General features: G+C 32.0%; 1 protein-coding gene across 1 annotated transcript; it reads right to left on the bottom strand.

Annotated features, from left to right (window-relative positions):
- Positions 1-335: 335 nt before the first annotated feature.
- LOC107061123 (cathepsin L-like proteinase) lies at positions 336-7,851 on the bottom strand. Its single transcript, XM_015309905.1, has 4 exons — positions 7,743-7,851; positions 2,990-3,272; positions 1,983-2,040; positions 336-362 (listed from the first exon to the last, which is right to left on the bottom strand). Exons 1-4 carry the CDS (start codon positions 7,849-7,851, stop codon positions 336-338), a joined length of 477 nt encoding a protein of 158 aa, XP_015165391.1.
- Positions 7,852-16,488: the final 8,637 nt, after the last annotated feature.

Below are 16,488 nucleotides of genomic sequence, written 5' to 3'. Positions count from 1 at the left end.
GTTCAACCCATTTTATTTCAAAAAGGTGAATAAAATCACGTGCTGACATATTAGGGGACATCTTCAATGACTCAAGCTCTTTAAATTTTTTCTCTTTTCCCCTTCGAATGGCCCTTTGGTTCCTTGACTGATTTTGTGTCGCCTTTGGGAAACCAATCTGTACGATTTCACTCCCTCGAAAACATGTCTTACGGTGGCTTACTCTTCTACCTTGTCCCTTTGCTCGACTTTGAGAACTCCCACTTGGAGTAGTTTGAGCAAGTTCCCATTCAGCCATATCTGAAATGGGAACAAAACAAGAATATGGTTAATATCATTTAATGCGACAACATATGTTACAAATTTTCGTAAAAGGCAAGGAACTGCTCAAGGAACATAAGGATTAAACTAATTTATCGAGACCAATTTTAATGCACTTATTAAAATTATAATCTAGTCAAAACAAATGATCACTATACTTCATTAAGTAAAGAAGATAGCTCATGGCCTTTAAAAAAAATTCAAAGTGAACCACAATCTAATTTGACCACTTGAAAAAACTTATGTTAAAGTAAATACTAAAATAAATACTTTGTTAACGTAAAAAAAAATTTATAAAACCATTGTCTATTTGTCATAAAAATAATAATAGTACTTTATTATTCCAAAGAAAATGGTATAAGTATTTTATTAAAAAAATTGGACCTTTTTTTTAATCCTTAACAGAAAAGGACAAAAAGAAACTCCCTTTCCTTTTTTTTAAAAAAAAATTTAATAATGGGACCATCTTTTTCCTTCTTAATCCTTGAAGAAAAGGACAAATAAAAATTAAAAAAGAAAAAGAAAGGGATACACGTCCAATTGAAAAAAAAAATGGGACAACTTTATTTAACCTTTTTTTTATTATTATTTTTTCTTATCCTTAACAAAACAACTTTCACTCGATTCTGTCCCTCAACATCTCTTCCAATCTTTTTAAAAAAAAATTATTAACATAAAAACAAAAGTTGATTTTTTCAAGTCTTTATCCAACTCAAAGTTTTTTTCCTTTTCAACCTATAAAATAACTCTTTATAAATATTATTCATCTTCTCCTGTTACTTTCATGGAGAAAAAAAATAGAGAACAACAACAAAACTTCAACAAAATTCCATGAAAGAACCACAAGGCAGAAAAAATACTCAAGTCAGTAAATATTTTCTTTTTTACCTACTCATAATAGAATGTCGAGAAACAAAAAAAACAGATCGATAAATTATCATAATTCAAATTTCTCGATTCATTCAACCAGAGAATTTCAATCATTATTCAAACATGGAACAATTAAACCAAGCTCTGATACCATTTGTAGGATTTATGGAAAGAAGTCGACGAATTGTGTACCTTATGTTTTTGCAGCGAAAAATCGACGGAATCTTTTTCTTTGAAGAATTGTTCCAAGCCAAACTTGAATCTCAAGGAAACAAGATAAATGATTCACAAACTAAATATCTTTTGGTGAGTGTCTTTTTCTTAGAAAAAAATTGTTTTCAGAGTGTTCACTTTTTTTCTGTTTTTTCTTCTTACGTTTTCAGAGTGTAAAAAATTCTCTATTTAAAAAATAAAGTTGTATGTACGTGGAACAGTTACATAGTAACTATATGTAACTGTTCCCACCCCTATTTTTTAAATTAAGACTTATCTTTTTTTTACAGATAATATTTCGGGTCGGATCGGGCCGAGTCGGGTCGATCCACATGGGGGATCCATGACCCAAAAACTTACAAAAACAGACTTAATTACGTAAATTAATACAATTAAATCAGTATTGTAATATATAGACAGACTTAACTACCATATCTTCCTTGCCTATAAGTGTGCAGAAGTACCTTCTTTCCCACCTATGTAAACTCAATGTGCAACAACCGTGGACTATTATAGTTACTTCTCTACTTATCATATATATACTTAATTTGGATTTCATTACCTTATATGTATCAACAATGAGTTTTGGATTTCATTACCTTCTTAAAGTATTTATCAGCAATGAGTTCTGAATTTTCAGCACGTGCAACTTTTAAACTGCCATGACAACAAAGGCAAAACAAGAGTTAAATTTATCATGCTAAAAGTGAAACTTAAGTGATTTTTCATGTGTTTGAATCACAATGTAACCTTAAACCAAATAAGACAAGTAATGACCACTGACTCATAATCAGCTAATTACATACACATAATAACACAGAGAAATTCAATAACCCAAAAAAAACAGTATTCAATAACCCGACATTCAATAACCTACAAATGATCACTACCTCATTACCAACAGAGAAACAAAATTCAAACACCCAGAAAACAACATTCATGAATATTATTTTCTGGGCTTTTGAATATTGGGTTATTCATGAGTGTTGTTTTCTGGGTTTTTGATTATTGAGTTATTCATGATGATTCAAGTATGGGAACATAAAGATAACTTTTGAATGTGCAACAAAAATAACTTGTGTGCTTTCTCGATAAAAACAAACATCTTTAAGTTACTTTAATAATAGGATAGGCCAGATTTGATGCAAGGCTATGTGCGAATCCCTCGTGTCCCCACTTTTCACCCCAGCTGTTTTGTATGGAATAGAACTCGTCCCCATTTTTATCTTTACCGTAACCTACGTTGAGTACTACGTGACCGTGAGCCTCATATAGCGATTTGTTTGCAATTTCATACGCCGTTGGTTTGTAAGTTAACCTAAGTTTAAAACTAAGAAAGTTAGAATATATATATACAAATAATAAGTTAAAGGAAAAAAATAAATACAAACCTTTCCTTTGTGCTTGTGTTCGTGTATACTTGGATAGGCAATGATATTACAAGTTATTGGCTGTTTTCTAATGCGTCGCTTAGAAACCTTTTCGAGGTCCAACTCTTTGTATCCATCAATTTTGATAGTCTGCATAAAAAAGTTTCTTACTTTCAATACAACAATAAAATAATAAAACAAGAAGATGAGCAAAAAACTGTACTAGTAGAGTTTACCCTAACTCTATCACCACCACACTTGCAAACACCCTCTTTTCCATTGTGTAGGGATACTTATACTCTTCCACAATGCCGTAATCCATAGCAAATTGGTATACCATAAAAGCGTTAGCCAGTGGGCATTCATTTTCCTTCAACATTTTCTCAAGCTCGGGATTTGGATATTTTTCAAGAACGCAGTCGATCACCTGTTGTTTGGATAATGGTATAACTGCCCTTTTCCGTTTTATAGCATCCACGACAGTTATTGCACCAACACCGGCACATGCCCGGCAAGAGCCTTCAATTATGTAAGAATACTATTACTCACAATACCCCAGACTTCATTCACTACTTTTACAGATAATATTTCGGGTCGGATCGGGCCGAGTCGGGTCGATCCACATGGGGGATCCATGACCCAAAAACTTACAAAAACAGACTTAATTACGTAAATTAATACAATTAAATCAGTATCGTAATATATGGACAGACTTAACATTCATGAATAACCCAAAAGCATTCAAAAACCCAGAAAATAACATTCATGAATAACTCAGCAACATTCAATAACCCAAAAAACAACATTAATGAATAACCCAACATTCAAAAACCTAGAAAACAACATTAATGAATAACCCAACAACATTCAATAGCCCAGATAAAACAAGTAATACCAATAGAAACAACATTCAATAACCCAAATAAAATAAGTAATACCCATAGAAACAACATTCAATAACCCAGGAAAGTAAGAACCTGAAGGTAGAGAGAGTGAGTGGGTAAAGTGTTGGATTAGAGAGCAAGTTATTATTGTATAAGGAAATGTAATTAGCATTGGTGGAAAAAAAATGTGAACACTGAGTGCAGGGGTTTGTATGTTACGGAATCTACCTTCATTTTTTTTCTGTTTTTAAAAAAAAAAATATGAACTGTGAAAAAATTATGGTAAGAAGAAGTGTAATACTATTAATTGAGATTAAAGAATAAGTATGAGTAATTAAGATCATATTATCATTTCTTAAATAAGTGTATAAGACAAACAACGAAAGAAAAATGGATCAACAAAAGTAATAAATATTTAAAAAAGTTATTTCATCCGTCTCAAATTTCTGTATTTTAACTCGGCATTCGGACACACAACCTTTAAGATTTTTGAAATATGATTTATACATTTATAAATACTTTGTTAACATAAAAAAAATACTATAAAACTATTGTCTATTTGTCATAAAAAAAAATAGTACTTTATTATTCCAAAGTAAATGGTATAAGTATTTTATTAAAAAGATTGAACTTTTTTTTAAATCCTTAACAGTAAAGAACAAAAAGATACTCCCTTTTTTTAAAATTTTTTTTAATAGTGGGACCATCTTTTCCCCCCTTAATCCTTGATGAAAAGGACAAATAAAAAAAAAAAAAAAAAAAGAAAGGGAGACACGTCCAATTGAAAAAACAAAATGGGAATTCCTTTTTTTTATAACTATTTTTTCTTATCCTTAACAAAACTACTTTCACTCGATTCTGTCCCTCAAAATCTCTTCCAATCTTTTTTTTAAAATTTATAAACATAGAAACAAAAGTTGACTTTTTCAAGTATCGTAATACATGGACACACTTAATTACCACATCTTTCTTGCCTATAAGTGTGTAGAAGGACCTTCTTTCCCACCTATGTAAACTCAATATGCAACAACCGTGGACTATTATAATTACTTCTCTTCTTATCATACATATATTTAATTTGGATTTCATTACCTTGTATTTATCAGCAATGAGCTTTGGATTTCATTATCTTCTTAAAGTATTTATCAGCAATGAATTGTGAATTTTCAGCACCTGTGATTTTTCGTACTGCCTTGATTACAAAAGCAAAAAAGAAGTTACATTTATCATGCTAAAAGTGAAACTTAAGTAGTTCTCCATGTGTTTGAATCACAACGTAGGCTTAAACCAGATAATACAAGTACTGATCACTAACTCATAATCAGCTAATTACATACACAGAATAATACAGAGAAATTCAATAATCCTAAAAAACAGTATTCAATAACCCGAACATTCAATAACCCACTAATGATCACTACCTCATTACCAGTAGAGAAACAACATTCAAAAATACAGAAAACAACATTCATGAATAGCCCAGCATTCAAAATCACAGAAAACAACACTCATGAATAACCCATCATTAAAAAATACAAAAAACAACATTAATGAATAACCCAACATTGAAAAAACAATATTCATGAATAACCCACCATTCAAAAACCCAGAAAACAACATTCATAAATAACCCAACATTCAAAAACTCAGAAAATAACATTCATGAATAATACAATATTCAAAAACCCAAAAAAAAAACATTCATGAATAACCCAGCAACATTCAAAACTCTAGAAAACAACATTCATGAATAACCCAGCAGCATTCAATAACACAGAAAACAACATTCACGAATAACCTAACATTCAAAAACCTAGAAAACAACACTCATAAATAACACAACATTCAAAAACCCAGAAAATAACATTTATGAATAACCCAACATTCAAAACCCAGAAAACAATATTCATGAATAACTCAGCAGCACTCAAAAACCCAAAAAACAACATTCATGAATAACTCATCAACATTCAATAACCCAGAAAACAACATTCATAAATAACCCAACATTCAAGAACCCAGAAAACAGCATTCGTGAATAACCCAACAACATTCAAAAACCCAAAATACAATATTCATGAATAACCAAACATTCAAAAACCCAGAAAATAACATTCATGAATAACCCAACATTCAAAAACCCAGAAAACAATATTTATGAATAAACCAGCATTCAAAAACCCAGCATTCAAAAACACATAAAACAACATTCATGAATAACTCAGCAACATTCAATAACCCAGAAAATAACATTAAAGGATAACACATCATTCAAAAATCTAGAAAACAACATTCATGAATAATCCAACAACATTCAATAACCCAGATAAAACAAGTAATACTCATAGAAACAACATTCAATAACCCAAATAAAATAAGTAATACCCATAGAAACAACATTCAATAGCCCAGGAAAGTAAGAACCTGAAGGTAGAGTGAACGAGAGAGTGATTGGGTAAAGTGTTGAATTAGAGAGCAAGTTATTATTATATAAAGAGGTGTAATTAGCATTGATGAAAAAAAATGTGAACACTAAGTGCAGGGGTTTGTATTTTACGGAATCTACCTTCATTTCTTTTTTTTCTATTTAAAAAAAAATAAGAACTATGAAAAATTATTGTATGAAGAAGTGTAATACTATTAAATGAGATTAAAGAATAAGTTTGAGTAATTAAGATCATATTATCCTTTCTTAAATAAGTGTATAAGACAAACAACACAAGAAAAATGGATCAGAGAAAGTAGAAAATATTAAAAAGATTATTTCATCCGTCTCAAATTTCATTATGTTAACTCGGCATTCGTACACACAACCTTAAAAATTTTAAATTATGATTTATACATTTATAAATACTTTGTTAGCATAAAAAAATTTCTATAAAATCATTGTCTATTTGTCATAAAATATAATAATAGTACTTTATCATTACAAAGAACATGGTACAAGTATTTTATTAAAAAAGTTAGACTTTTTTTAAAAAAAATCCTTCATAGAAAAGGACAAAAAGAAACTCTCCTTCCTTTTTTTCTTTTTCCATATTTTTAAAAATTTTAATAGTGGGACCATATTTTGCCTCCTTAATCCTTGAAGAAAAGGACAAATAAAAATTAAAAAAGAAAAAGAAAGGGAGACACGTCCAATTGAAAAAAAAAATGGGACCACTTTAATTAACCCCTATTTTTTTTTTATCCTTAACAAAATAACTTTTACTCGATTCTGTCCCTCAAAATCTTTTCCAATTCATTTTTTTTATTTTTTTTATTAACATAAAAACAAAAGTTGACTTTTTCAAGTACTTATGCAACTCAAAGTCTTTTTTTTTTTTCAACCTATAAAATAACTATTTAGAAATATTATTCATCTTCTCCCGTTACTTTCATGGAAAGAAAAAAAATAAAGAAACATCAAACAAAACTTCAACAAAATTCCATGAAATAACCACAAGGTAGAAAAAAAATACTCAAGTCAGTAAATATTCTCTCTTTTTCCTACTCATAATGTATTATCGAGTAACAAAAAAAATAGATCGATAAATTATCATATTTTGAATTTCTCGATTTATTCAACCAGAGAATTTCAATCATTATTCAAACATGGAACAATTAAATCAGGCTCTGATACCATTTGCAGGATTTATAGAAACAAGTTGACGAATTATGTACCTTATGTTTTTGCAGTTGAAAATCGACGAAATTTGTTTGTTTAAAGAATTGCAACAAGCCAAACTTGAATCTCAAAGAAACAAAATAAATGATTCACAAACTAAATATCTTTTAGTGAGTGTCTTTTTCTTAGAAAAAAATTGAGTTAATAGTATTTACTTTTTTTCTGTTTTTTCTTCTTGCGTTTCCAGAGCATAAAATATTCTCTAATTAAAAAATAAAGGTTTATGTACGTTGGAGCAGTTATATAGTAACTATTTACACTCCTATTTTTTAAATTAAGACTTATCTTTTTTTTACAGATAATATTTCGGATCGGATTGGGCCTAGTCGGGTCGATCGACATGGGGGATCCATGACCCAAAAACTTACAAAAACAGACTTAATTACGCAAATTAATACAATTAAAACAATATCGTAATACATGGACGGACTTAATTACCACATCTTCCTTGCCTATAAGTGTGCAGAAGGACCTTCTTTCCCACCCATGTAATCTCAACGTGCAACAACCGTGGACTATTATAGTCACTTCTCTGCCTATCATACATATACTTAATTTGGATTTCATTACCTTGTATTTATCAGCAATGAGTTTTGGATTTCATTACTTTTTAAAAGTATTTATCAGTAATAAGTTCGGAATTTTTAGCACGTGTGATTTTTCATACTGCCATGACTACAAAGGCATAAAAGGAGTTAAATTTATCATGCCAAAAGTGAAACTTCAGTGGTTCTCCATGTGCTTGAATCACAACATAAACTTAAATCAGATAAGACAAGTAATGATCACTAACTCATAATCAACTAATTACATACACAGAATAACACAGAGAATTTCTGTAACCCAAAAAAACAGTATTCAATAACCCAATCATTTAATAACCCACTAATGATCACTACCTCATTACCAACAGAGAAACAACATTCAAAAACCCAGAAAACAATATTTATGAATAGCCCAACATGCAAAATTCTAGAAAACAATATTTATGAATAGCCCAGCATGCAAATTTCTAGAAAACAACATTCATGAATAATCCAGCATTCAAAAATTCAGAAAACAACATTCATAAATAACCCAACATTATTCAAAAACCCAGATAACAACATTCATGAATAACCCAGCAGCATTCAAAAACCGAGAAAAAAACATTCATGAATAACCCAACAACATTCAATAACCCAGAAAACAACATTCATGAATAACCAATCATTCAAAATCCCATAAAACGACATTCATGAATAACCCATCATTCAAGAACCCAAAAAATAGCATTCGTGAATAATCCAACATTCAAAACCCAGAAAACAACATTCATGGATAACCCAGCATTTAAAAACTAAGAAAACAACATTTATGAATAACATATCATTCAAAATCCCATAAAATGACATTCATGAATAACCCATCATTCAAGAACCCAAAAAATAGCATTCGTGAATAATCCAACATTCAAAACCCAGAAAACAACATTCATGAATAACCCAGCATTTAAAAACTAAGAAAACAACATTTATGAATAACATATCATTCAAAATCCCATAAAATGACATTCATGAATAACCCATCATTCAAGAACCCAAAAACCAGCATTCGTGAATAACCCAACATTCAAAACCCAGAAAACAACATTCATGAATAACCCAGCATTTAAAAACTAAGAAAACAACATTTATGAATAACCTATCATTCAAAAACCCTGAAAAACAACATTCATGAATAACACAACATCATTCAAAAACCCAGAAAACAACATTAATGAATAACCCAGCAACATTCAATAACCTAGAAAACAACATTCATGAATAACCCATCATTCAAAAATTCAAAAAATAACATTCATGAATAAGTCAGTATTCAAAAATCCAGAAAACAACATTCATAAATAATCCAACAGTATTCAATAACCCAGAAAACAACATTCATGAATAACCCAGCATTCAAGAACCCAAAAAACGACATTCATGAATAACCCAACAGCTTTCAAAAACCCAGAAAATAGCATTCGTGAATAACCCAGGATTCAAAAATCTAAAATACAACATTCAAGAATAACTCAACATTCAAAAATCCAGAAAACAACATTAATGAATAACCCAACATTCAAAAACCAAGAAAACAACAGTAATGAATAACCCAACAACATTCAAAAACTTATAAAACAATATTCATGAATAACTCCGCAGCATTCAATAACCCATAAAACAACATTCATGAATAATCCAACATTCAAAAACCTAAAAAACAACATTCATGAATAATCCAGTAGCATTCAAAAACCCATAAAACAACATTCATGAATAACTCAACAGTATTCAATAACTCGGAAAATAACATTTATGAATAACCCAGTATTCAAAAACCCAGAAAACAACATTAATGAAGAACCCAACATTCAAAAACCTAGAAAACAACATTAATGAATAACCCAACAACATTCAATAGCCCAGATAAAACAAGTAATACCAATAGAAACAACATTCAATAACCCAAATAAAATAAGTAATATTCATAAAAACAGCATTCTATAACCCAGGAGAGTAAGAACCTGAAGGTAGAAAGAGTGAGTGGGTAAAGTGTTGGATTAGAGAGCAAGTTATTATTATATAAGGAGGTGTAATTAGCATTGGTGGAAAAAAAAACGTGAACACTGAGTGCAGGGGTTTGTGTGTTACGGAATCTACCTTCATTTTTTTTCTGTTTTTTAAAAAAAAAAATATGAACTGTGAAAAATTATGGTAAGAAGAAGTGTAATACTATTAATTGAGATTAAAGAATAAGTATGAGTAATTAAGATCATATTATCCTTTTTTAAATAAGTGTATAAGACAAACAACAAAAGAAAAATGGATCAGAGAAAGTGGTAAATATTAAAAAGAGTTATTTAATCAGTCTAAAATTTCTTTATTTTACTCGACATTTGGATACACAACCTTTAAGTTTTTTAAAATATGATTTATACATTTATAAATACTTTGTTAACATAAAAAACAATACTATAAAACCATTGTCTATTTGTCATAAAAAAAATAGTACTTTATTATTCCAAAGAAAATGGTAAAAGTATTTTATTAAAAAAATTGAATCTTCTTTATTTTTAATTCTTAACAGAAAAGGACAAAAAAAAATCCCTTTCCCTTTTTTTCTTTTTCCTTTTTTTTTTTTAATTTTAATTGTGGGACGATCTTTTTCCTCCTTAATCCTTTAAGAAAAGGAAAAATAAAAATATAAAAAGAAAAAGAAAGGTAAACATGTCCAATTGAAAAAAAATATGGGACCACTTTATTTAATCCTTTTTTTTAATTATTTTTTCTTATCCTTAACAAAACGACTTTCACTCGATTCTGTCCCTCAAAATCTCTTTCAATCTTTTTATATTTTTTTTATTAACATAGAAACAAAAGTTGACTTTTTCAAGTCCTTATCCAACTCAAAGTCTTTTTTCTTTTCAACCAATAAAATAATTCTTTATAAATATTATTCATCTTCTCCCGTTACTTTCATGGAGAGAAAAAAATAGAGAACAACAAACAAAACTTAAACAAAATTTCATGAACGAACCACTAGGCAGAAAAAATACTCAAGTCAGTAAATATTTTTTCTTTTTCCTACTCATAATAGAATGTCGAGTAACAAGAAAAAGTAGATCGATAAATTATCATATTTCAAATTTCTCGATTCATTCAACCAAAGAATTTCAATCATTATTTAAACGTGGAACAATTAAACCAGACTCTGATACCATTTGCAAGATTTATAGAAAGAAGCCGATAAATTATGTACCTTATGTTTTTGCAGCGGAAAATCGACGAAATCCTTTTCTTTGAAGAATCCTACAAGCCAAACTTGAATCTCAAGTAAATAAAATAAATGATTCACAAACTAAATATCTTTTGGTGAGTGTCTTTTTCTTAGAAAAAATTGTGTTCAGAGTGTTCACTTTTTCTTTGTTTTTTTTCTTCTTGCGTTTCCAGAGCGTAAAATATTCTCTATTTAAAAAATAAAGGTTTATATACATTGGAGCAGTTACATAGTAACTATTTCCACCCCTATTTTTAGATTAAAGCTTATCTTTTTTTTACAGATAATTTTTCGAGTCGAGTCGGGTCGTTCCACAAAGGTGATCCATGACCCAAAAACTTACAAAAACAGACTTAATTACGTAAATTAATACAATTAAAACAGTATCGTAATACATGGACAAACTTAATTACCACATTTTCCTTGCCTATAAGTGTGCAGAAGGACCTTCTTTCCCACCCATGAAAACTCAATGTGCAACAACCGTGAACAATTATAGTTGCTTCTCTGCCTATCATAAATACACTTAATTTGGATTTCATTACCTTGTATTTATCAGCAATGAGTTTTGGATTTCATTACCTTCTTAAAGTATTTATCAGCAATGAGTTCTGAATTTTCAGCACGTGCGATTTTTCGTAGTGCCATGAGTACAAAGGCAAGAAAGGAGTTAAATTTATCATCCTAAAAGTGAAATTAAGTGGTTCTCCATGTGTTTGAATCACAACATAAACTTAAACCAGATAAGACAAGTAATGATCACTAACTTATAATCATCGAATTACATACACAGAATAACCCATTAAAATTCAATATCCCAGAAAAACAGTATTCAATAACCCGAACATTCAATAACACACTAATGATCACTACCTCATTACTAACAGAGAAACAACATTCAAAAACTCAGAAAATAACATTCATGATTAGTCCAGCATTCAAAAGCCCAGAAAACAACATTCATGAATAAACCAACATTCAAAAACTCAGAAAACAAAATTAATGAATAACACAACATTCAAAAACCCAGAAAACAACATTCATGAATAACCCAACAACATTCAAAAACCCAGAAAATAACATTCATGAATAACCTAGCATTCAAAAACCCAGAAAACAACAATCATGAATAACCCAGCAGCATTCAAAAACCCCAGAGAACAATATTCATGAATAACCCAGCAACATTCAATAACCCAGAAAACAACATTCATGAATAACCCATCATTCAAAAACCCAGAAAACAACATTAATGAATAACCCATCATTTAAAAAATTCAGAAAATAACATTCATGAATAACCTAGCAGCATTCAAAAACCCATAAAACAATATTTATGAATAACTCAGTAGCATTCAATAACCCAGAAAATAACATTCATGAATAACCCAGCATTCAAAAACCCAGAAAGCAACATTCATGAATAACCCAACATTCAAAAACCCAGAAAACAACATTAATGAATAACCCAGCAGCATTCAATAACTCAGAAAACCAGAAAACAACATTCATGAATAAACCAACATTCAAAAACTCAGAAAACAAAATTAATGAATAACCCAACATTCAAAAACCCAGAAAACAACATTTATAAATAACCTAGAATTCAAGAACCCAAAAAACAACATTCATGAATAACTCAGCATTAAAAAACCCAGAATACAATATTCATGAAGAACCCAACATTCATGAATAACCCAACATTCAAAAACTTAGAAAACAACATTTATGAATAACCCAACATTCAAAAATCCAGAAAATAACATTCATGAATAACTCAGCAGCATTCAAAAACCCATAAAACAACATTCATAATAACTCAACAACATTCAATAACATAGAAAATAACATTTATGAATAACCCAACATTCAAAAATTCATAAAACAACATTAATGAATAACCCAGCATTTAAAAATCCTGAAAACAATATTCATGAATAACCCAGCAGCATTCAATAACTCAGATAAAACAAGTAATATCCATTGAAATAACATTTAATAACCCAAACAAAATAAGTAATACCCATAGAAACAACATTCAATAACCCAGGGAAGTAAGAACCTAAAGGTAGAGTGAACGAGAGAGTGAGTGGGTAAAATGTTGGATTAGAGAGCAAATTATTATTATATAAGGAGGTGTAATTGGCATTGATGAAAAAAAATGTGAACACTGAGTGCAGGGGTTTGTATGTTACAGAATCTACCTTCATTTCTTCCTTTTTCTATTTTTTTAAAAAAAATATGAACTGTGAAAAATTATGGTAAGAAGAAGTGTAATACTATTAATTGAGATTAAAGAATAAGTATGAGTAATTAAGATCATATTATCCTTTCTTAAATAAGTGTATAAGACAAACAACACAAGAAACATGGATTAGAGAAAGTAGTGAATATTAAAAAGAGTTATTTCATTCGTCTCAAATTTCTTTATTTTAACTCGGTATTCAGACACACAACCTTTAAGATATTTAAAATATGATTATACATTTATAAATCACATAAAAGGTAAATATAAGTCACAAGAATTAATAATTTAAAATATTTAAAGGGCAAGGGAATAAATCGTGATCAAATTAAAAGAAATGCATTTTTCTTTTCAATGGGGGGATATCAACCGATTAGAGTGCTGCCAAGTTTGTTTTTGGTTGCAGCCCAAATTTGCGAGAGAATGAAATTCAAAAAGTTGAAGAAAAAAAAGAGAAATCAAATGCAAACTAAGGGTGTGTTTGGTATGAAACAATACTTTCTAATTTTCTCATGTTTGGTTGACTTAATATTTTTGGAAAAAGCTTTCCAAATCAACTTATTTTCCTAAAAAACTACGAAAAACATTTCCCAAAATTATTTTGAACTCCACACCTCAAATTTCCATCATAACTTGAGTCTCGAGTATTGATTCCTGATATTAATCCTAGATCCTACTCTTGATTCTCAATTCGACACTCAACTCTCGAGTTTTAGACTGAGTCGGGGTCAAATCTAAAGTTAGAATTAGAGGTTGAATTTTGGGTCAAGTCTGGGTTAGGTCTTGGTCAGGGTTAGGTCTCGAATCTGATGTCGGGGTCGGGATCAAGGATGAGTCGCAAGTTAGGTGTCAAGGTTTGGTCTCATGGTAAGTTGTCGGGATTGGGTCTTGAATCGGGTCTCGAGTCAAGGTCAGGGTCAAGTCTCGGGATGGGGTCGGGTTTTGGGTTAGGTCTTAGAATCAAAGTCTAGTCTCGAGTTTGGTTTTAGATAAGGGTAAGGTTGCGGCTTAGGTCTTGGGTCAAGTCTCAGGTCAAATTTCGAGTCGAGGTCGAGGTCGAGGTTTGGTTCAAGTCTAGGATCGATTGTTCGAATAGAGGTTGGGCTTTTATTGGACAAGGGTCAAGGTTGGGATCATGTCTCGTGTTGGGGTCAGGTCTCGGATCGGGGTCGAGTCTTTGGTCCGGGTTGGGTCTCGAGTCTTGGGTTGGAGTCGAGGTCAAGTTTTGCGGTTAGAGTCGAATATCAAATCACGTGTCACGGTTTGGGTTGGGTCTTAGGTATCGTATTGGTGCCAAGGTTGGTGTCAAGGTCGGAGTCGAATCTTAGTCGAGGTCGAGGTCGGGTTCAGGTCTCGGTCAAATTCACGGGATGGGTCAAAATCGGATGTCAGGGTTGTGGTTGGGTCTCGAATCGAGGTTTTGTCTCGAGGTTAGAATAGTGGGTAAGGTATCGAAGACGAGTCTTAGTCTTTGATAGGGTCAGGTCATGGGTTGGAATCGAGGGTCGAGTGTTAGGGTCGGGTCTTGGATCTCATATCGAGGTCGGGTTTGGGGTCAGGTCTTGGGTCAAAGTCGGGTGTCGGGTCTCGAGGTCGTGTTTCTACCTCTGGTCGGGGTCAAGGTTGGGTCTAGAGGTCGAGTCTTGGATCAACTATTGGGATCGTGGTCAGGTCTCGGATGAGGGTCATGTTTGATTCTCGAGTCGCGGTTGGGTCTCGGTCATGAATAAGGTTAGGTCTCGAGGCAGGGTCAGGTCTCGATCATGTTTAAGGTCAAGTCTCGGGTTAGAGTTAGGGGTTGGTTCTCGAGATTGGGTCTCGGGTAAGGTGTCAGGGTCTTGGTCAGGTCTCGGGTCAGGGTTTGGTTCTCGATAAGGGTTGGGTTTCAGGTCGAGTGTTAAGGTTGGGGTCGGGTCTCAGATCTAAGTCGGGGTCATGGAAGACCCCGGGTCGAAGTCGAGGGTCTGATCTCAAGTTCGAGTCCCGGGTCGAGTGTCACGGTCGGTGTCGAGTCTCGGGTCAAGGTCAAAGTTAGGTCCCGAGTCAAAGTCGGGGTCGGGTCAGGTGTTGGGGTCATGATTAGGTGTCGGATCGAGGTCACAGTTGGATTTCGGGTCTGGGTCATGTTGGGTTCTTCGATCGGGTCCCGGGTCTTAAGTAAGGATCAGGTCTCAAATCCGAGATGGGGTCGGGGTTGGATTCCATTTCAAATGTTGGATCTTGAGTCGGATGTTGGGTTCGAGAGTTGGGGTTGGTTCTCAGGTCGGTATCGGGTCGAGGATGGGTCTCTGTTCGGATTTAGTGTTGGGGTCATATTCCAATTCGAATGTCTGATCTCTAGTGGGGTTAGGTCTTGGGTTGGGTCTTGGTAAGGGTTGGGTTCCAGTTCATATGTCGAGTCTTGGTAAGGGTCGCGTTCCATTTCAAATGTCGGGTCTCGTATCGAGAGTAGGGATTAGGTTCCGGATCGGTGTAGGGTCAAGTGACGATCGATTATCGGGGTTGATATTCAGGTCTGAAATTATTTTCCTAAAAGATATTTGCTAAAACATGTTTTTCATTCACCAATCGTACACTAGAAAATAGTTTCCACTCACCAACCAAAATAAGAAAAATAAGTTAAAAACCAACTTATTTTCTAAGAAAATATTTTCCATGAAAAACATTTCCCTTCATATCAAACACCAGTGGCGGAGCCAAGATTTTCATCAAGGGTGTTCATACTTTAGGAAAAGTAAAAAAATAAACCTTGCTGGTGAGATTATAACGATTGGAACGTCACTTTTGTACTGTAAAAATGAATATAAAAAAAATATAACGCCTTAGTCTAGGCTCGAACCTAGGCCCTTGAGGCGACTTTTTTCTCTTAAAAATGAAAATAAAAAAAATAAACAAAACACCTTTGTCTAGGCTTGAACCCAAGACCTTGAATCAACTTTGAACGACCTTAACCATTGAGCTATCTTTCTATAGTATGTTAAGATTGTTCAACAATTTATATATATCCAAAACTATTGATATTTAACATATATACTTGCAAAAAAAATTCGACGAAGGACCACCCATGCTTAAGGTGTAGCTCCGCCCCTGCCCAATACACCCTAAGGAGAATTTTTTAACTTAAAATTAAGGAGCATT

Source organism: Solanum tuberosum, unplaced genomic scaffold (genome assembly GCF_000226075.1).
Source record: "Solanum tuberosum cultivar DM 1-3 516 R44 unplaced genomic scaffold, SolTub_3.0 scf00118, whole genome shotgun sequence".
Lineage (NCBI taxonomy): Eukaryota > Viridiplantae > Streptophyta > Magnoliopsida > Solanales > Solanaceae > Solanum > Solanum tuberosum.
The sequence above is the reverse complement of the archived record's forward strand: the minus strand, read 5'-3'. Positions and strand labels throughout refer to the sequence as shown.